The 22,676-nt window shown below is 41.8% G+C and overlaps 2 protein-coding genes across 10 annotated transcripts in view; one reads left to right on the top strand and one right to left on the bottom strand.

The window, feature by feature from the left end:
• The window catches only part of LOC120399517 (zona pellucida-binding protein 1-like), a 76,970-nt gene extending 55,326 nt beyond the window's left edge, over window positions 1-21,644 (top strand). The window contains exons 10-13 of one of the 2 annotated variants that reach the window (XM_039527843.1): window positions 4,433-4,511; window positions 8,911-9,132; window positions 14,451-14,575; window positions 15,458-15,553. In XM_039527843.1, coding sequence (XP_039383777.1) covers window positions 4,433-4,511; window positions 8,911-8,950 — 119 coding nt within the window. In that variant the 3' untranslated portion in view covers window positions 8,951-9,132; window positions 14,451-14,575; window positions 15,458-15,553. Of the gene's footprint in view, window positions 1-4,432; window positions 4,512-8,910; window positions 9,133-14,450; window positions 14,576-15,457; window positions 15,554-21,576 lie in introns of those variants that run through there. The other variant, XM_039527844.1, reaches the window with a different exon arrangement.
• The window catches only part of RECK (reversion inducing cysteine rich protein with kazal motifs), a 150,974-nt gene that overhangs the window by 10,513 nt on the left and 117,785 nt on the right, over window positions 1-22,676 (bottom strand). For all 8 annotated transcript variants that reach the window (XM_039527833.1, XM_039527837.1, XM_039527829.1 and 5 more), the window contains 4 exons: window positions 22,014-22,185; window positions 20,176-20,368; window positions 16,172-16,382; window positions 10,405-10,478 (listed from right to left, as the gene is read on the bottom strand). In XM_039527833.1, coding sequence (XP_039383767.1) covers window positions 10,405-10,478; window positions 16,172-16,382; window positions 20,176-20,368; window positions 22,014-22,185 — 650 coding nt within the window. The remainder of the gene's footprint in view (window positions 1-10,404; window positions 10,479-16,171; window positions 16,383-20,175; window positions 20,369-22,013; window positions 22,186-22,676) is intronic.

Here is a 22,676-nt window from a genome sequence, read left to right as displayed (position 1 = left end):
ATCGGACAGAGACTTCTCTTAGAGGAGAGTCTATTGATAGAGATTCTTTTGGTTATAGTCAGGAGCAGAGGATGGAAGAGGATAATGTAAAAGCCAGATCAGACAAGAAACGTTCACATAAAGAATCAGACACATCAGAAAAGGACAGACAAATAAACAGTGACAAGTTTTTAAAGTGCTTGTACACAAATGCTAGAAGTCTAAATAATATGATGGGTGAACTACAGTGCCTCATGTTAAAGGAGGATATTGATATAATAGGCATCACAAAAACCTGGTGGACTGAGGACAATCAATGGGACACAATCATTCCGGGGTACAAAATATATTGGAAGGACAGAACGTCATGCCGGGGTGGGGGGGTGGGGGAGAAGAGGAGGGAGTGGCACTATATGTGAAAGAAAATGTAGAATCAAATGAAGTAAAAATCTTAAGTGAATCCACATGTTCCACAGAATCTCTATGGATAGTAATTTCATGCTCTAATAAGAATATAACATTAGGGATCTATTATCGACCACCTGACCAGGACAGTGATAGTGATGATGAAATGCTAAGGGAAAAATTAGAGAGGCTATCAAAATTAAGAACTCAATAATAGTGGGGGATTTCAATTATCCCCATATTGACTGGGAACATGTCACCTCAGGACGAAATGCAGAGACAAAATTTTCTCAATACCTTAATTGACTGCTTCTTGGAGCAGCTGGTACGGGAACCCACAAGGGGAGAGGCAACTCTCGATTTAGTCCTGAGTGGAGAGCAGGAGCTGATCCAAGAGGGAACTATAACAGGACCGCTTGGAAATAGTGACCATAATATAACAACATTTAACATACCTGTGGTGGGAAGAACATCTCAACAGCCCAACACTGTGGCATTTAATTTCAAAAAAGAGAACTATGCAAAAATGAGGGGGTTAGTTAAACAGAAATTAAAAGGTACAGTGACTAAAGTGAAATCCCTGCAAGCTGCATGGATGCTTTTTAAAGACACCATAATAGAGGCCCAACTTAAATGTATACCCCAAATTAAGAAACACAGTAAAAGAACTAAAAAAGAGCCACCATGGCTTAACAACCATGTAAAAGAAGCAGTGAGAGATAAAAAGGCATCTTTTAAAAAATGGAAGTCAAATCCTAATGAGGTAAATAGAAAGGAGCGTAAACACTGCCAAATAAAGTGTAAAAATGTAATAAGAAAAGCCAAAGAGGAGTTTGAAGAACATCTAGCCAAAAACTCAAAAAACGTTTTGTTATTACCTTTTAAGTACATCAGAAGCAGAAAGCCTGCGAAACAACCAGTGGGGCCCCTGGATGATCGAGATACAAAAGGAGCGCTTAAAGACAATAAAGTCATTGGGGAGAAACTAAATGGATTCTTTGCTTCAGTATTCATGGCTGAGGATGTTAGGGAGATTCCCAGATCTGAGCCAGCTTTTGTAGGTGACAAATCTGAGAACTGTCACAGACTGAAGTGTCACTAGAGGAGGTTTTGGAATTAATTGATAAACTTAACACGTACAAGTCACCGGGACCAGATGGCACTCACTCAAAAGTTCTGAAAGAACTCAAATGTGAAGTTGCGGAACTATTAACTATGGTTTGTAACCTGTCCTTTAAATCAGCTTCTGTACCCAATGACTGGAAGATAGCTAATGTAACGCCAATATTTAAAAAAGGCTCTAGAGGTGATCCCGGTAATTACAGACTGGTAAGTCTAACATCAGTACCGGGCAAGTTAGTTGAAACAATAGTAAAGAATAAAATTGTCAGACACATAGAAGAACATAAATTGTTGGGCAAAAGTCCACATGGTTTCTCTAAAGGGAAATCGTGACTTACTAATCTATTAGAGTTCTTTGAAGGGGTCAACAAAGATGTGGACAAGGGGGATCCACTGGACATAGTATACTTAGATTTCCAGAAAGCCTTTGACAAAGTCCCTCACCAAAGGCTCTTACGTAAATTAAGTTGTCATGAGATAAAAGGGAAGGTCCTTTCATGGATTGAGAACTGGTTAAAAGACAGGGAACAAAGGGTAGGAATAAATGTTAAATTCTCAGAATGGAGAGGGGTAATTAGTGGTGTTCCCCAAGGGTCAGTCCTAGGACCAATCCTATTCAATTTATTCATAAATGATCTGGAGAAAGGGGTAAAAAGTGAGGTGGCAAAGTTTGCAGATGATACTAAACTGCTGAAGATAGTTAAGACCAAAGTAGACTGTGAAGAACATAAAAAAGATCTCACAAAACTAAGTGATTAGGCAACAAAATGGCAAATGAAATTTAATGTGGCTAAATGTAAAGTAATGCACACTGGAAAAAATAACCCCAACTATAATATGATGGGGGCTAATTTAGCTACAACGAATCAGGAAAAAGATCTTGGAGTCGTCACGGATAGTTTTCTCCACGCAGTGTGCAGAGGCAGTCAAAAAAGCAAACAGGATTTTAGGAATAATTAAAAAGGGGATAGGGAATAAGACTGAGACTATATTATTGCCATTATATAAATCAATGGTACGCCCACATCTTGAATACTGCGTACAGATGTGGTCTCCTCGTCTCAAAAAAGATATACTGGCACTAAAAAAGGTACAGAGAAGGGCAACTAAAATGATTAGGGGTTTGGAACGGGTCTCATATGAGGAGAGATTAAAGAGGCTAGGACTCTTCAGCTCGGAAAAGAGGAGACTAAGGGGGGGATATGATAGAGGTATATACAATCATGAGTGATGTGGAGAAAGTAGATAAGGAAAAGTTATTTACTTATTCCCATAATACAAGAACTAGGGGCCACCAAATGAAATTAATGGGCAGCAGATTTAACACAAATAAAAGGAAGTTCTTCTTCACGCAGCACACAGTCAACTTGTGGAACTCCTTGCCTGAGGAAGTTGTGAAGGCTAGGACTATAACAGCGTTTAAAAGAGAACTGGATAAATTCATGGTGGTTAAGTCCATTAATGGCTATTAGCCAGGATGGGTAAGGAATGGTGTCCCTGGCCTCTGTTTGTCAGAGGGTGGAGATGGATGGCAGGAGAGAGATCACTTGAACATTGCCTGTTAGGTCCACTCCGTCTGGGGCACCTGGCATTGGCCACTGTCAGTAGACAGGATACTGGGCTAGATGGACCTTTGGTCTGACCCAGTACGGCCGTTTTTATGTTCTTATGTTATGTTCTTATGTTCTTCTTCATCCATTATCACCATCATCTGACCATAGTCCCTACCTGATCCTGGCCACCCAAGATCCATCCACTCACTCCCAGCCCCCCCCCCCCCCCCCTGGAGGAGGGCGAAAAAAGGAGAAGGGCCATTGCCCATGCCTGCTGGAAAATTCTTTCCCCCCCAAAATACCCCGGCCCCCCCGAACCAGCTGAAGCTGAACCCGCGCTCAGCCAAACCCTCTGGAAAAGGAAATATCATTAACACATTACCACCATTTTACCAGTGTGTTGCCATTTGTGGTGTAAATTTGACTAATGACTTAGCTATTATATTATCCTATCCATAAATCCATATCCTTATCTTCTTATCTTAATCTAAAGTCATCATCTTCACTGTTTCCCCTGTCTCGGTGTGTTGGCTGTTTGCACTCCCTGACCTGATGGTTAGAACTAATCGTCTAATTTCGAGGAACGTCCCTGTGGGTGGCTCCACTTTTAGGTGACTATGCAGCAGTACAGGGCCGACTTTAGGAAATGTGGGGCCCGATTTGAATAGTTTCGACGGGGCCCCAGCAGGGATGACTCACCCGGCGGCGCTCTGCGTCTTCGCTCCGGGTCTTCCATGGCACTGAAGGACCCGCCGCCAAAATGCTACTGAAGACCCGGAGCAAGTGAAGAACCCGCCGCCGAAGTGCCACCCAAGACCCAGAGCGCCGCTGGATGAGTAAAAATTAAAAAAGGTGCCTAAGTTAGGCGCTCTTCTTTAGGGCGTGGGGCCCTCTTAGGTGTGGGGCCAGATTTGGGGGAATCAGCCTAAAGCCGGCCCTGGCAGTACCCTTCAGTGGATGAAGGGGCTTTGGAGAGGTTTACTGAGCAGTGGATAACACCAATTCTCTGAAATGAGCGTCAGCAACTGATTGTTTCTCTATGGCATAATGTCTGGTGAAGGTGTGGGCTGATGCCCAGGTAGCTGCTTTACATATATGAATGATGGGTATATCTTTAAGAAAGGCTATTGATGTGGATATAGCCCTGGTGGAGTGCGTGTGAAGACTAGAGGGGGGTTCTAGGTCACATTCACGGTAGCATGAATGCACTCCGATATCCAGTGGTAGAATGCACTCCGATATCCAGTGGTAGAATGCACTCCGATATCCATTTTGAAAGTTGTTGTTTGGAAATGGTTAGTCCTTGAGATCGTTCCGTTGTGGAAACGAACAGTCTGGTGGATTTTCTGAATGTCTTTGTTCTATCTATATAGAACACGAGTGCTCTACGAATGTCCAAGATGTGAAGAGATGCTTCCCTGCTGACAGAATGCGGCTTCAGGAAGAATACAGGTAAGTAGATGGGCTGGTTGAGATGGAAGGATGAGGCCACTTTAGGTATGAATTTCGGATGTGGGCGAAGGATTATCTTGTCTTTGAGGAATATGGTGTAAGGTGAAGTTACCATCAGGGCACTAAGCTCTCCAACCTGTCGTGCTGACGTAATTGTGACTAGGAAGGCGACTTTCATGGACAAGTATAATAGTGAGCAGGTAGCCAGAGGCTCAAAAGGTTTGTCCATGAGGGTACGGAGGACTAAATTAAGGTCCCACATAGGGGTAGGGTCTCTGACTGTAGGGTAAGTATTCTGTATACCCTTGAGAAAGGGTTTAGAGAGAGGATGCGCGAATATAGTGAGGCCATCTACTTTGGAATGGAAAGCTGTGATTGCAGATAAGTGTTCCAGAGTGAACTGATAGAAAGACCTGATTTTTTTAGGGTCAGCATATATTCAAGTATTGTGGGTAATGGAGCCGTTCGAAGGGAGAGTTGTTTGTCTCCACACCATATGGAGAAATGACAACACTTTTGAGTATGTTTTTCATGTGGTTAATCATCTGCTGTTCATCAAAACATCCCGGACCTCTGTGGAACAGCCTGCCTCCAGAGGTGTCAGCCACAGATTAGCCATGCCTTGAGATGGAGGATCGGGATTTTGGGGTGATGGAGATGACCTGAGTCCGGTGTGAGTAGGTGAGGTGTGAGTGGGAGGGGCCACGGTGGTGGTGTGATCTAGTTGAGGTAGGGAAACCAGGTTTGTCTGGGCCACGTTGGTGCGATCAGGATTACTCAGGATCTGTCCCGTTTTATCTTGTAAAGGGCACGAAAGATCAGAGGAATCGGGGGGAAAAAGCGTACATTAGAGACGCTTCTCATTTTATGAGGAATGCGTCCTCAAGGGAGATTTCTCCAAGTCCTGCCTGGAAGCAGTATTGAGGGCACTTGGTATTGTGGGGTGTTGCAAAAAGGTCTATTGTGGAAAAACCCCAGTGTTGGAAGATAGTGCTGAGGATTTCTGGGTCCATTTCCCATTTGTGTGTCTGGGAGAAGTTTCTGCTTAGCTCGTCCGCTATGCTGTTTTGGCTTCCCGGTAGGTAGGCTGCTTTGAAGTCTATGTTGTGGGAGATGCACCACTCCCAAAGGTGAACCACCTCTGTGCAGAGCGGGTAAGATCGAGCCCCACCTTGGCGACTGATATAAAACATGGTGGCCAAATTGTCTGTAAGGATCTGCACTGTGTTGTTGTGAATGAGGGGCAGAAAATGGTGGCATGCATTGCAGACCACCCGGCGCTCCAATAGATTTATGTAGAGCATGGACTCCATGGAGGACCATCTGCCTTGGATGGTATGTTCGGATAGGCGTGCCCCCCAGCCCAGGAGAGATGCATCCGTGATTATCGTTACTAATGGGGTGTGTCGTTGGAAAGGGATACCCCTGAAGATGTTGGAATGGTTTGTCCACCAGGATAATGAGTTCTTTATCGTGGTGGGCATGGTTAGTCGCTTGTGAATGGAATGTCTGTGAGGAATGTATACTGTACGGAGCCATGCCTGAAGATGCCTCATATGACATTGTGCATGTTTAAAGACAAGCATGGTTGCTGACATGTGTCCTAGAAGTTGGAGGCATAACCTGGTGGATGTCTGCAGGCTGTTTTTATGGCTGCTATGAGGTTTGTTAATGTCAGGAAGTGTTGTTTGGGGTAGACTTGCCAATGCCATGGTGCAGTCTAGATGGGCACCTATGAATTGCAACTGTTGGGTCGGAATTAGGCCATTGATTTGTAAGCCTAGTCTTCTGAACAGAGTTGCAGTGAGTGACAAAGCATCCACCATCTACAGGTAATCATTTAGGTAGGGGAATACAATTGCCCCCTGTCTGTGAAGATGGGCTGCAACCACAGCAAGGACTTTGGAGAAAACTCACAGGGCTGTGGAAAGTCCAAATGGGAGCACTTTGTACTGGAAATGTAGGTTGCCTACTGTGAAATGAAAGAACCTTCTGTGTGCAGGATGTATGGTAAGATGGAAATAAGCACCCTGGAGGTCGAGAGCCAATCTCCCTTCTCCAATGCTGGGATTACAGTTGCAATGGTAACCATCTTGAAATGCTGAGTTCTGATAAACTTGTTTAGCTTGCGCAAGTCCAATATGGGCCTCCAGCTGCCCATTTTCTTTTGGGTGAGGAAATAGTGTGAATAAAACCTGGTCCTCCTGTGTTTGGGAGCTAGAGGTTCTACAGCACCGAGTTGCAGGAGGTGATTTATTTCCTGCTGTAGAAGGTGCTCGTGAGAAGGTTCCCTGAAGAGGAACAGGGAAGGGCGGTGGGTTGGTGGAATAGAGGTGAACGGGATGGACTAGCCTTTGCATATAATTTCCAGAACCCAGAACGTAATACTTCTTGTCTGAATGTTTACAAGAAGGTGGGGCCATGGCCGGTGTCTGCCAGACCGTTTTTGCTGGGTCCATAATGGCAGAATTAATAGGCAATGCAATCTTGGCCATAGAAGAGGCATAGAGAATGTCAGTGAGCTCATGCTGTGTCTCTAGCAGCTCTTCTAAGCAGATGCCTAGGGAATTGGCCACATGCTTGGATAGATCTTGGAAAGATTTAAAGTCATCCCCCGGTGTGGAGGGAAGCATGACTGTATCCTCCAGGGACGATGAAGAAATATGGGTAGGAGGTAGGCTGTCACCCTCTATTAAGTCCTCATTGCCCTCTTGTTCCTCCCCGGCAACTTCAGGGGTAGCTGGGGCAACCAGTGAAATAGATCTAGCTGATCTTGGTGTTCTGGATCTGGACTGGTTAGAAGGCTGAACATTGTGAGTCCTGTATAGAACCCATGGGCCCCAGTTTGGTGGGAGGGCCATTGGGGGGTATCCATTGAGGCCCTGGGGTTGCCACACTGTGGATTGTAGCCCTGAGGTTCCAGGTTTGGGCGATGAATGGCATGGTGTGCCCATCCCTACAGCCACTTCATCCTCCTTATCGCTTGAGAGAGGAGGGGCTGAGCCAGCAGATGTAGCCATGAGACTCATGGCTGGTCTGCTGTCTGTGCCTAAGAGAGGCGTGCCCAGGGTGGAGGCAATTAAAAGGGCTGCCTCGCTAATGAAATGCTGCAGCTGAAGTTAGGTGCAGGCATAGGAGGCACACAGAGGTTAGTGCTGTGGGCTTGCTATAATATATAGGAACACAGCACTGGCAGCACAGACACTGACTAACCTCTGTGTGCCTCCTATGTCTGCACCTAACTTCAGCTGCAGCTCTCTAGGCTCTGCATGGCGACGGTACTGGGGCAGATTTAGCGGTCAGAGATCACTTTTTGCATGGCGATTCTCCCTGGGGGAAGGAGTGTGACCGCTTCTTTGTTTTCATGGGGGCTGGATCCTTTGTGGTCATCTTCGAGGAGGATCCCATGTCTGACACAGCAGTTGGTGAGTGAGCGAGCTGGTGGGGAGAGGTCCCCTGCTCAGGGTCAGATGCAGGGAGTTCTCCATAAGCATCAGTTTGAGCTGGAGTTCCCTAGCCTTTCTGGTCCTTGCTGTTAAACTTTTCGCTGTGGTGGCACTTCTGCGTAATGCGAGTCTCCCAGGCAGCGAACACACTGGGAGTGATCGTCAGAGACTGATATTGACAGTCTACAGGTGAGGCAACGTTTAAAGCCTGGGGAGCCAGGCATAGCCGTTTGAAGAGTGTCTCTGGTTGTTTTGTTTCTTAAAAGGAAAGGGAAGAGACAGGAACCCCGCAGCTAACAGGAAGGGGTAATTTTAGGCAAAAAGGAAAGGAAAAAGTATTCTGAGGAAGATTATTCTGAGGCACTGCGGTTGTTCCGACCGAAGCCAACGGCGGCAAAGAAGGAACTGGGGGACAGTTGGCTGCGCGCACGCAGTACCCTCTCAGAGTAGCACAAGCTGGCAGCAGCGTGTGCGTGGCCAACCAGGGCACTGCTACCTTAAATCTATGACTAGAAGTGCAGGGGCGCTCAAACGCCCAAAAAAATGGAGCACCCACAGGGACATTCCTCAAAGAACTACTAGTATTACATGATTCCCTTTAGGGTCTGTGATGTGGTGTACACACCCCACACTGAGCACCAAGAGGTTAAGGGATTATTTTGGGCTCAGCCAGCCCTGCCCCGCCACACCTGCAGCAAATGCTCCATATGCTAGAGGAATTAAAAGGCAGGGAATTAGCTCATTTGGGTGGCAGAGCTGGAGGTGAGCAGACCTGCAGCACACAGCTCCAGCAGAGCAGAGGGAAAGCTAAAGGCTCTGACACCGCTGCCCAAAGGGACCATCCTTGAGGGAAGGGAGAACCCACAGCAGAAACAACCAGAGAGGGAAGTATCCTATGACCTTGGACATTGGTAACACCCTCTTATTTCTTTTGGTTTGGATTTCCCCACCAGGTGCAGGCCTTGGACTGAGCTGACCCCAGGCGGGAGATGAGAGGAAGAGGCCCAGGGAGGACAGCCTTAAGCAGCCTTGGTTTCCAGATTACTGGTAGCCCGAAGGGCCTTGAGTCAGAGCCCGGTGGAGTGGGAGGGTCCAGGCTCCCCTCCCCACAACCTCCTTGGCAGTCCGGGATTGTGGCTGTGACCACTAGACCACACTTCCCAACCAGACCTCGAGTGAGGACAATTACAGGGTCAAATTTGGGATTTATGTTATTTGACAGTTTCATTAAGCCATTTTGTAATTATTGTTCTTTAACTCAGAGAATACAACATATAGAAGCAAACTGTTTAGAAGAGATTGTTTGCATACTGCAGACACTCCGGAAAAGTACTGAGAAACTGTATCCTGGATATGAACACTCATCACAGGAAGAAATTGCATGCTTGTAAATAATTAGCATAGCTTCCACATAATTGTCTAAATATTGATATCATGTTTCAATTGTTGTTGGGGAGTTACTCTGTTTCATCTGTTGGTTGTCTTTTTTGAAATGAGAAACACTGTGTTGAAAGGGGAAAAAAAAATGTTCTCTTTTTTCATATCAGACCTCATTATCACAAGATATAGCAACGTGAGGTGGTACCAAATGTTATTTTTAGCATCACACCATGGGCCAGCAGGGAACGTAGCTCCTCTATACACTGCATTAGGGAGGCAGCATCTCAAATGCTGTCTTGAGTTCCGGACACTCAACGGCAGAAAAATTTACCACCAAACTGGAGGTTTAGAGAAAGGAACACAGGGAGGGGAAGGAAGTCTTACTTATGTGGAAGTTAAAAAGAGTTAACTAGGAATAGTTTGGCTAAACAATGACTTAGATAATTATCATAGTTTTAAAGTATCAGAAGAGTGTAAACAATCAAAGTTAAAGAATTTTTTTCAGGAGGTGTATCAGGAGGAAAGAGGTTAAATTAAGCAGAGGAAAATATCAGAGTAAAGGTACTTAGAGAGAGATACATTAACAGAATATATTTTCCTACTACTTCCCAGGGCAGTAGTAGGAAAATATTAAGTAATACTACATCAAATTCTGAAAGCTATAAAGGAACAATCCCATCACTAGTACAGAATGGACAGGATGTTCTTACAGGTATTTTTCTTCTCCAATTTAAATGATTTAAGCTGCTGCAATCTTATATCACAAAACTATTGTAAAATTGTATGGAGCACATGATAGTATTTGTTTGGACCTTCTCTATTACAGTTCAATTCTTACACCTTAATACCAATGACTAAAACATACTGAAAAATTATTAAGACGATGAAAAGCAAAACAAATGCTTCCTAATTATGAAAAAGGAACAGTTACGGAGTATTTTTAACTTTCTGGTTTATTACACTTTTTTGGTGGTTAATACTCCAATTTTTTTAAAACAACCAACTGTCACAAACTGCCCTTCAAAATTTTCAGCCATTTTACATGGGAAATGGCTATAGTTCTTTACCTTGGCAAAAGTGTCCAGCTTGTCTTTATCATATAAGACTCTCAGCATTCCAGCACACAGTGGGCAGCAGGCTCCTACATGACACAAACAAAAGTAGGTTGCACTTCACAGTTTTAATCAGATCCTTCAAAGCAAGTGAAGGTCAAAATTAAATGGTAAATGATATACACAGTAACAAAACTCCCAAACCCAAAGTTTCCTTTATGAAAACAGACCTTTTCAGTCAGTGGTTGGGTTGTGAAATTTCTGTGCAATTTTGATGTTTAACAGCTGCAATTCAAAATCCATCCAATCCCACATGCATCAAATGCTATTTCAATGCCAAGTCATAGGATCAACTTCTAATCGCTTCAATATGGTATCACATTGCTATGAAGCTACAAAAATATGCAAGTACATGCTAAGTCACAAGGCAAGATACACTACATGTGCACAGCTCGGGAAAGGGCGTATCCAAAAGTCTGTAATAACTACTGGGATGGAGGCGATGGGGGAACTAGAGCAGCAAGAAAGATACCAAATTATTGTAACTATTATAGATGCAGGTGGAAAGAGCTTGATTGCATAAAGAATTAGTGTAATCAAAAGACTGCAGTGTAAATGCACAATTTTAACTTGTTTACACAGTTATGGCATGTTGGGATTTAGGTTCTTGGCTTGTCAGGCAGATTTCTTCTAAGATTTCACATTATCTATATTCACCTATACTTGTTTTCCTTGTTAGCCACCTCTTCCCTGGGGCTCCTGGTTTACCACCTACCTCTGACTGTGGCTCTATTACTCTCCCCTCTCTCTTCAGGTGTCTGTCTTCCAGAGCTGCTGTTACTTCATTCCCTGAACTAGCTTTCTTCATCCAGACCTCCGCACCACCTCTGCAGCCCCACCCAACTGCCCCATTACCACTGAACACTCCGAAGAAAAATTCGAGAGCCAGAAGGGTGACTAAAGACAGTCTTGAGATAAAAGTCAAAGCCTCTTCCCCACTTCTGGTTCTGCCCCACTCAGGAAAAAAAAATCACAACATATTTATCTTAGGCATTTAAATAGCCTCAACTACATGAACACTTGAGCACATCACACAATCTTACATGCATTTATCCTCATAAAACCCCTGTGAGATTGTACATATCTTATTATCCCCAGCTTACAGATGGGGAACTGAGACACCAAGAGGGTATGTCTACAGTTTGAGTTGGGGGTGTGATTCCCAACTCAAAGAGACATACTCTCGTGCATGCTCTCATTGAGCTAGCACACCAAAAAGAAAATGTTGCCATGGCAGCACAAGCAGTGGGAGGGGCTAGCCACCCCGAGTGTGCATGTAGCATCTCCAATGGGCACGTAATCAGGGTGGCTAGCCCCTCCTACCGCTTGCACTGTTGCAGCTACTGTCTATTTTTAGCTGGCACGTTCAATGAAAGCTAGCGCCCATGTCTCCTGGAGATGGGAATCACCCCCAGCTCAAAAGCACAGGCATGCCAAGAGACTAAGGCAAGATTTTTAAAGGTATTAAGGCACCTACACCTAAATAGCTTTAAAAACTTGGCCCTAAGTGACTTGCCCAATATCACATAAGAAGTCTGGCAGAGGGGGGGGATCTGAATCTGGGTTTCTAGAATCTCCGACTAGCACTCCAACCACTGGACCATCCTTCCTTACAATCCATACACTTTGAGAACATTTTACTTCTGCATATTTAAATTATTTGGTTTCTGTAGCATGAAAACATGTATGATCTGTTAGCTCCTGTACTTCTGTGAAAAGGCTGATAGCAACCTAGTGTGACTGTTAACAGGTGGCAGGCTTGCTTTTCATCACTAATCTTTCTAGAGAAGAATAGGAAAGCTCACATACTCAGCTAAAGTAACTCTTAGAGGGGACTGTTTGCTAAAGCTCAGATTTCTAGGGTACAACTTATGGCAGTTCCACACAAATTTCCATAAGCAAAATATTTAGCAATACTTTCTTATTGATGTAAATGGAAACAAAGATTATTCTTGGACATAAGAGTTATTTCCAAGACTCTTTGGCAACAAATGGGGACAAATATGCATCACGCACACCAAAATCTCTATAAAGTTGTTTGGCAGTTAAAGGAGAATACTCATATTTTTCAGATGGCTCCTTCTGCTGAAGCTCTCCATGCAATAAAATAAATATGGATATCTATTATGTAGCCATACTCACACATATTAAATTTAACAGTGAATGTAAACACACACACACGAGACACAAACATTTCAATTTGCTTGACTACAAACCTGCCTGAAGGGATAGTAAGAATCCTATTATATAATTGATGTTGCACTCTACACGTATAAGCATATTTCCATAGACATATAAGCATAACATAACTGGAATATGCTTTACGCTAGATATGCCATGTGACATATCTTTGCAAAGATTATGATCTACTGAATATATTCCTCCTATTTGTATGCATGCATCATTTTTATATCTGAAGTTATGGGCTGTGACGTTATTGATATAAATTGGGACCATATAGAACATGGGTTGCAACCAAGGTCCTGCAGTGGCACCAAATCTTAGATAAAGGGGGTCATCTAAGGTGTCTAAGACCAGATTATGGGTTGCTGGTTATAATTATGCTGTCTATATGTCTGTATCATTTTTAGTTGAAGTTATGAATGTTGGCTCTATGCTGTCTGTATTTCAAGTTTGTGCTGTAAGCCTCCCAGACAAGCTGGTGTTAGCTCTGCCTAGCCTGTTTGATGGCCCATTAAGGACCATCAGCTACACAATTGACCCATGGAGAGAAGGCAGACACGCCTTGTGATTCAGCAAGGTATGCAGAGACTTGTCCATGTGACTGCAGACTCCATTTTGCTGTGATTTTCCACAGTGAGAACAAAGAGATTCTTACACCTGGAAAAGCCTATATAAGGCTGAGGCTTCATCTCCATCTGGTCTTCAATCCTGCTTCTGACCTCTGGAGGGACTTTGCTACGAACTGAAGCTCTACACAAGGGACTGAGGACCCATCCGAGCGGGGGATGTTCCAGAGACTTAATTTGAACCTGCAGTTTACTCCAGCACTGCTGCAAGCCTGAACTAAGAACTTTGCCATTACTGTATGTAACTGATTCCATTTAACCAATTCTACCTCTCATTTCCACCTTTTTCCCTTTGTAAATAAACCTTTAGATTTTAGATTCTAAAGGATTGGCAACAGCGTGATTTGTGGGTAAGATCCGATGTGTATATTGACCTGGGTCCGGGGCTTGGTCCTTTGGGATCGAGGGAACCTTTTTCTTTTATTGGGGTGTTGGTTTTCATAACCATTCATCCCCAGGACGAGTGCACTGGTGGTGATGCTGGGAGACTGGAGTGTCTAAGGAAATTGTTTGTGTGACTTGTGGTTAGCCAGTGGGGTGAGACCAAAGTCCTTTTTGTCTGGCTGGTTTGGTTTGCCTTAGAGGTGGAAAAACCCCAGCCTAGGGCTGTGACTGCCCAGTTTAAGCAATTGGTCCTGATTTGGCACTCTCAGTTGGGTCCCGCCAGAATCGCTCCGTCACATGGGCGTTGGCTCTATGTTTGTATTTGAAGAGTGACTTTCCACACCCCTGAGTGACAGTTATACCAATGTAAATTGCTAGTGTAGACTAAGCCTGAGAGTCTAATTTTAGGCACCTCCTTTGGGAAACACTGGCCTTAATGTTTATCTCTAAATTTTCAGCTTCCTCTTAGAATCTTGAAATATTAAGCCCTTATTTCAAACTTCTTGTTTACTGTAGTCATGGTACCCTTTCACCAGTGTCCACCTGACTTCTTAGCAAATAAGTCAAATTCATATGTCTACTTCTGCAATACTAAAAGCAGACAGACCATGTTACAGATCAATGGAAGCATGAGAATGAAATGCATAAAGTTTTTGGATCCTGGACTTCTTTGGCATTGTAAATTATCTTCCCATAAATTATTAGATGTAAAAGCAGCAGGTCTATGAAAGCTTCCCCGCTTCCTTGCTGTCCCAACAATATTTTCTAGTGTTGATAGCTGCTAATATGAAGCCTTTTTCTCTGCAGTACTACCCAGAGACACCTGGTGAAAACACACCGTTGAATGCAGGAGCATGTCACAATATCAAAACAGTGACAAGCGTGGACTGCAGAAGAAGCTGGCATTGGGATACAGAGATTTAATTTAAAAGGTATGTCTCACAAAAGGGCCCCAAGGGTGAGGTACTGATGTGTTTTGGAGAAGAGGGTGACAAGTCTAGGATGGGAAGGAAGATTCAGTCTTCAAACTGAGTCCAACACTAGTTATTTACATACCCAAGGATAAGACAATAACTGGAATGTTTTTAAGAAATAACATTCAATGAAAATGTCCTGCAGACAGCAGGTTGACGTCACTCAAATTTAGTACGTAAGTCAGATATTTTGTGGGAAGCCTCCAGATCTCACAAGAAAACAGCAAATCTCTAAAATGGTTTTAGCATGGTGGCTGAAATTTTTACCTTGTGACTAGGCATTTTATCATTCCTCTGCTCTGACTTTGAAATAAAGCACATTCCCCTTCTTGTCCCAAAAATGTAGTTTTCTGCTGTTGCTATTTTAAATACAGTTTGGCACTGCCGTGTAGTATCCACATTACGGATTGTGGAAAACTACTGTATTTTCAACAGCTAAATATTTATGTATACAAGTGAAGCACTAGTTCAATACAAAGCACATTCTGACTAAAATTGAACTCTAATGCAGAAGAGGACATAGATTTTATATTTAATGATATGATTTTTGGTGTGTCTAATTACAGCCATGCATATTCTGCAGTAAGCTGGATCGGTCTGGATTGTGAATTTTGCCACAGCAGACTGGAAATTCAGTGGTAGCTTTCCTCATAAATAAATAAAAATGGAGATCCTGAATCCATAAATTATGAAAATGAGTAATACCATCAGTACAATGGCCCATGTGTTATTTATTTTGCTATTAAATTCTCCATGTGAGATATGAAAGTCTGTTAAGAGATCAAACATCAGCAGCGAAACACAGTTAAGAGTGTTAACATTTGAACTGTCATCTTTTAGGTTTCAAAATCAGCCCTCCACTGGAATGAATGGGGAGTTCACACATCTCCCAGAAATAACTGCAGGTTGCCTGCCGATTTAGGAGGCCATCACCATACAATATGATAACAAATAAGGGATAAGCAAGACAATTAGGTTGCAGAGTCTAACACCTTTCACTGAAAATGCTGTACAACAAGCCCCCTACTATTTAACTCAGAGTCTATAAACTTGAGCTCCTCAGATGATTACAACTGCCAAGGGATCACATTAAGAAAGAGGCAACCTTCAAAGAAGTAGGACTCAAACCATTTAGGGCATTATATGTCAAAAATACCAGCTAACTTCTCACAGAAACCAAATGAAAACCAATGCAGACCATGGGTATAGCAGCAGATTCTGCGCAAGCAGAACATATCTTATGTCAGCTCAGTCTCAGCCAGCTAGCTCATATTCAAACCCCTCTTGGCTATACACTGGAAAAAGTCACTCATCTGCACCATGGGTGTCCAGTGAAATGGAGGCAGCTCTGAAGGCACATTTCAATATTAATGAAATCCTCTCCACACAAAGGTCTATCAGAAGGCTTATGCACCACGTAAGTCCTAATTAAGTCCTCAGAATAAGTCTTGTAATGGTGTCTCTCTCTCTCTCACACACACACCCCCCAACTTGCTTATATGAGTAGTCTTCAGACACTCTCATACCTTGATTAAGCATTAGCAACAAACATACCTGGTGCAACAACTGGTTTGCATCCAGTTGCAGAAAGAGGAGGACATTTAACAGAGGTGCATTCTGTTTGTAAACTATAGTCTGAGACAACTCCGACAGCTTGACAATGTCCATAATAGTCCACAGCCACACGGTCAGAATAGGCAGCACACACATTACTGTAGGTTTCACCATTATGTCCACATACTGGTTCCACTGATTTGCAGAAGGGCTGAAAAAGAGAGTTTGTAAAAAAGTGCAAAAAGCTTGGTTTATTTACATTGGAGACAAGACTTCAGGATGACCTTATAGTAGTTTTAAAGTTGATAGGGATACAATGCTCATGCTAGCAAAGTGTGTCAAAAGTCAGTAATAGAAATCTAGCGTAAATAGCCCATGCAATTTTATGCAATGTATAATAAACAAAAGGAATAAGTTACCAGAGAAGAAAACAGAAGAACATAACTATGGTAGGTTTAAGAGGCACCTAAGATTTACTTCTGTTAAGGGACAGGAAATGAGGGTGTTAAAAATCAGGTATTGGGAAACGGGCACAACAACAACAAAAAAGGGAGAAGAGTAGCAAATTCTGGAAGTGTTTTTCATGTTCTTAAAATTACTTTATAAAATAAAGGATTTAGAAAGATCTAAAACTATAAACATGAGGTTACTTCAAAGGAGTAAAATGTATTACTGTTATTACAGATTTCAGCCCAACATATGTATATTTGTTTGGTACTTGGTGGTGGTGGTGTTTTTTTTCTGCCTGACTTTTGTTTTGTTTTTTACAGTTTGTAGAAATGTCCCTATCATGCCTTCTAGGCATACGTACAAACCACCATAAAAGTAAACACATTTTTTTCCAACTGAACTAGTGCCAATTAACAATAACTCCCCAATGCCGCCCCAAAAGAAAATCAACATAAACAAACCAACACACTCAGGAAAAGTGTACTTGAAAAGCCAACAAATTCAAATTGTTGGACCAAGGGGAGAAGTAAATTGAGTTCAAAGTCCCCCCCAGAGTACTCCCAGATAAGCTGTTACCCCACACTATTCTCAGATTCCTCTCAAGTGGAAAAAAAAGAGAGACAAGCCCAACTCTATCTTCCCTTGCTAGGGACTACAGCCCTGACAATAATACCTCTGCCAGCAGCAGCAAAGGTAGCTGATATCATTATGGACATTTGATCTTTGTGCACCTTGTAAAGAATTGTATAATGAACTGTGTTAGATCAATGTATATTAAATAATGTTAGAAAAATAGCTATTGTATATTTAATAGTGTTATAAGAAAATGTAAAAGGGAACTTTGCTGCTTTCTGACTGTCTCTTCTTGACATAGCTATTAAAACTCTGCTGAAACAACTTCTAAGGTAGTAAAAATCAAAGCTGGTTTATGTCTTATCTACAGCGAATTCTTGGTCTGTATACATAACAAGACAAAGCAAGCCACACAAATGTCTGATTTACCAGGCAGGTGCAGATCTCCCTGGTAAGATAAACAGAGGCTGGTACTGAGTTGACAGAACTAGCCAACCAGGGGCCCAGGGGGAATAGTGGCGGCGGCCCGGGGGCGAAAAAAAAAAAAAAAAAAAAAAAAACTGGGGGCGGGCTGTGGCTAAGTCTGTGGGTGGCGTTGGCAGTACTTCACTCACACACTCACTCTTCAGCAGTGGCAGTGGCCACCACCACCCACACCAGACCCCGCCAGGCCGAAGTACGGTACGTCAAAGTGCGTCAAAAGACCCGGTGAGTGCTGCTGGTGTGAAAAAAAAAAAAAGGCTCCTCTAGCAGGAAGGATTCTCACTGGAGTGCGGGGCGGGGGGGAGGGGTGTGGTGGATAGGCCTAAAGCCGGCCCTGCAACCAGGAACTCCAAGGCCACTGTCAGGGACAGTGGGTCACGAACCCTGTTACCCGGGGCTCTCTGGTGCTAGCAGGTTCCAACCTGCCACCCAGGGACCTGCTAACTGCCATCAGAATAGGAGCTGAACTCAGAGGACCCCAATCTTAGGAGCTGATTGGCGGAATGCTGAGGGTCCTAATTGGTCCACAGCTCTTATTTATACACAGCGTAAAAACAGGAAATTGCCAATGCAACTGGGATTCACCTTGCTCTGGACTGTGCGCCTTGTGCTTCCTCCTTGGCCTCCTGCTCCCCTGGCTACCCTTCCTGGTACCCTGACTGCCACTGATCTGTAGCTCTGCTCTCAAGTTTGTCTCCTGCTTCTGATCTCCTAGTAACTGACTCTGCCTGACTCCTGACAGTCAACTCTCAGTTTGCCCTCTGGCGTATCTCAGACTATGATCTCCTGGTATTTGACCTGGCCTGACTCCCAACTCCTGCTCTGACCACTAGGTCAGATCATCCACATCCCAGTCATGACAGCCACAAGAAGCAGATAAATCAGAATAAGACAAATGTAGTAAGAAATAATGGAATACATGAAAGCAATGAAGAGATAGCTGGGTTGAGTGAGTGAGGAGGATAGCAAAGGCGAAAATATATATACAATATATTGCTTTTTAAAAAATGTATCAGTTAAAAAGATCTGTGGTTAGTCTGTATGAAAATATACTTAGAGAAAATATATTTCATTCAAACAGCTCTGTTCTATCTAGCAAACACCATATTTAGTTAGCTATCCAAGATACTGTAACTAATCACTGTAGTTTTCCTTTAACAAGAAAAATATATGACAAAACCTGATGCTAACATGATCAGAACATATACATAAATAATCATGCCTAAAACTTTTGTTTTGTCCCCAGAGTCCAGGCGTGAACACAGTTATGAAACTTTGAATTGACAGAACTGGCCATAATATATAGTGCTTATTTTACACGTGGCTTGGGAATCAAAATTTTGCTCACTCAATCCTACTTTTATTTTACTTCAGGGTGGATAAAAATCCATGATTTAAAAAAACAAAACAAAAATATCCAATTTAAATTTTTAAAAAATCCTTTTTTAAAAATCAAATTCAGTTTGAAATAAACATATGTTAAGGCTAAACTTATTATAATCTATTAATATCATTTAAATTAAACGCAGAAATAATGTTAGGTAGTACATATTTTCTGCCAAGTTTAAAATAAGGCATATCACTGAACTGTTGGAAGTCATTGTCTAAGCACCTGGCACCAGCTTTTGAGAGCAGTAGCCTCTTCGGCAGGTGCAGAGAGAATAGTTCAGTTCGATGACTGGATCATTCAAAGTTAAGGAACCAGTTGGCAGTTGAAAAACCAGGAAAGCTTGTTTTGCTCTTCCAATCTATGAATCAAAATAGGTGTGAGGATGAGATCTACTAGATCTAAAATCTTGATATGGTGACCCAAACCAATCAGTTCAATTCACCAACTACAGAAAATAATAAATGCAAACTTTTTTAAAAAATTTTTTTCTTATTCTCCAGCATATTTAAGGTAGTTTTTTTTTGTAAATTAAAATATTTTGTGCATTTTAATTAGATTTAAATTTCTAGCCAGAATTTGAAAAAAAATTAAAAATGTATCTAGTAAATAAGAAATACATTATTCACCTTTTTCTAAAATAATAAAAAAGTAAAAATTAAGAATTTGAATACATTTAATTTAAGCTAAATAAATGTGTATAGATGTGTATCTTCCTGGTTAGCAAAAAGAGCACCAAATGCAGTGTGAAGTCTATATTTAGTTGCAAATTAATAAATTTTAATGGTTACCAACAAATGAGAATCAACATTTCTTTAAGAAAATAACTAAAGTACAAATGCAAAACACCATTAAAATTGATTAGTTAAATCAAGGTTTCCAGATTGCTTATTTAAATCGGGATTAAATTACTTTGATTTCCACCCTGTTTTTTATATATATTTTATTTTTTTGAGTGCCCCAATTCAGATACTATGTTTTTGAAAGCATTACTTTAATGAGAATCTTTTTGTGAACCAGAAATAAATTCTGGTTGGACATAGCAAATGAAAATGGAACATTAAAGCATGTTGTTGAACATCTGGTAAATATTGCAAAAACTATTTCATACCTGGCATGGACCCTTGTATGATACATTTTTTCCTTTTTGGTACAAAGTACACAAGTTGTTATATTCAATATTATCTGTGTCACAAACAGGATCCCGTATCTGGTCACAGTTAAATTGTCTTGGCACACATTCATGCTGGCTACATCCAAACTTCTCAAAACTCGTTAAGCAAACCTGCTGCTTTGGTATGCACCTGCATAAATTAATAACATTTTCACATTACGTAGGTTTATTAACTCAAAATATCCAGGGGAACATTAACTTTTGGCATACTTTCACAAGCTTTAGACCTAGGTATGGCTAAGTAGACTTGTAGAAAACGTGTGTAACAAAATATTTCAGGTAATCTAGTTTCAGGGTTAATTACAAACCTAGTACTGCATAAAATTTCATGAAGATCTATGAACCTGAGATGAGATTCAAAATACAAATCCTCCTCTCCCCAAGTGTTCTGTGGTGGGTTTGGGGCAAACCTTGCTAAAACTATCGGTTTCTGAGTTTCACTTTGCAAATATAGGTTCAAGCAAAATTCAGAGTATGAACCCATCTGAACCAATACCAAAACAAACAAAAGCAAAAGGTTGACTGAATTTTTATGAACAAAAACAGCTATGTTGCACAATTCTAGCTCAACACTGCCTTGAGATAGTATACAATAACCATTAAAAACAATCAGTTAATGGAATTTGGTCCTTTATGTTCAACATATATATGAAGCCTAGGATTGAAAAAAAAAAGAACTGAAAAATTTAATACCCAATATAAACTTCTCTTCTGACAGTGACATCTCCCCTAATCTGTCATTGAACGGAAATACAGAGCAGCAAAGGACAAAAATAGAGAGGGAAAGGATGCAAAGATAAATTAACACAAATACATTTTTTTATACAAAATGCTTTATATGGAATTTTATATGGGAACCACTGTTTGCAGCACCTTTTTACCAAGATATCCCTCTGCTAAGGGTAGAGAACCCAACCTGTAGTGTTTGATGAATGTACCGATAGAAAGCCAAATGGCTGTTCTACAAATCTCCTCTATCTGCTCATAATACTGCCAATCATTTTGTGGAGCATGCCTTAATTGTCGCTGAGGTCTATTACCCTGTGTTCTATAGATTTTGCTGATAGACTGAAAATAGACAGACACTAATACTGGGAGCTGTGCATTTTAGTTATTACACAACTTTAGTTCTCTTGTCAGTGGTATTGCGCCACATTTTTGTTTATGTTCTTTTAAAGATTATCTGACTGTCTGTTAAAATGAAATAGCAGGGACTGGACAGAGACTATTGAGAGATTTCACAAATTAGCAATATAACAACACTTAGCACTTATATATGCCTTTCACCAGAGAAGTTATAATTGCTTTACAACAGTGTGTATTGTTTTTATTTTACAGATAAAAAGGCACAGATCACTCCTGACTCAATTCCTTTCTTTAAGCATTGGCCTGAACAGACATCAGATGTATCTTGAACAAAGGTTACAAGGAGGTAAAATGCCCCATATCTTATTTCCAATTCCATAAACCATCCAGTCCCCCCATTATAACAATTATATAATAAATCTGTTTTATTTCTAAAAGTAGAATCTGCAGCATGCATTTTAAAGAAAATGTTAACATTCCAGAAATAATCAACAGAACAAAATGCAGACACTTATTGCAGTCTGATTATTGCAAAATTAGAAATTAGGTATCTCACAAATTCCCACTTGTTTACTTGATTTGTGAACTATTGCTGTAATTTACAGTATATAGTATAATTGCTAGGGAAAGAAGTATAAACTGATTTATCAATTAAAAATGCCAAATATATTTACATATTTAATCTTTACCTCTGATTTTTGGTACAAGGGTTAGGGTTACAAGGATCCTTGGAGATACACGATCCAAATTCAAACTGATTGTCCTGGAGCCCAACACATCGTGCTATGCATGCACTTGGATATGTGCGTCCATTTTGCCCACACACTGGGACAAACTGATCAGCACAGTTACATGGTAGACCTGAAAAAATAATATACAGATCAGTAATTTGGCTTGTATATTTTCATTGGCAGAAAATGTACAAAATATTAGGGTATGTGTGACCAACAGGTGAAACAAATAACTGAGCTAGCTGTATTGGGACAAGTCATTTGACCTTCTTTGGCCTCAACTCAACGCAAAAATCATAGGCCTGGTCTACACTAAGGGCGGGGGTCGAACTAGGGTACGCAAGTTCAGCTACGTGAATAGCGTAGCTGAACTCGAAGTACCCTAGTTCGAACTACTTACCCGTTCGGACGCCGCGGGATCGAAGTCCGCGGCTCCAAGGTCGACTCCGCCACTGCCGTTTGCAGTGGTGGAGTTCCGGAGTCGACCGGAGTGCGCGGGGAGTTCGAACTATCGCATCTAGATTAGACGCGATAGTTCAAACTCCGAGAAGTCGAACTCACCGCGTCGACCCGCGCGGTAAGTGTAGACCTACCCTTAGATAATGTCTACACTTAAGACAC

This window comes from Mauremys reevesii, linkage group 2, assembly GCF_016161935.1.
Source record: "Mauremys reevesii isolate NIE-2019 linkage group 2, ASM1616193v1, whole genome shotgun sequence".
NCBI lineage: Eukaryota > Metazoa > Chordata > Testudines > Geoemydidae > Mauremys > Mauremys reevesii.
Note: the sequence above shows the minus strand (reverse complement) of the source record. Positions and strands in the feature narration are given on the sequence as shown.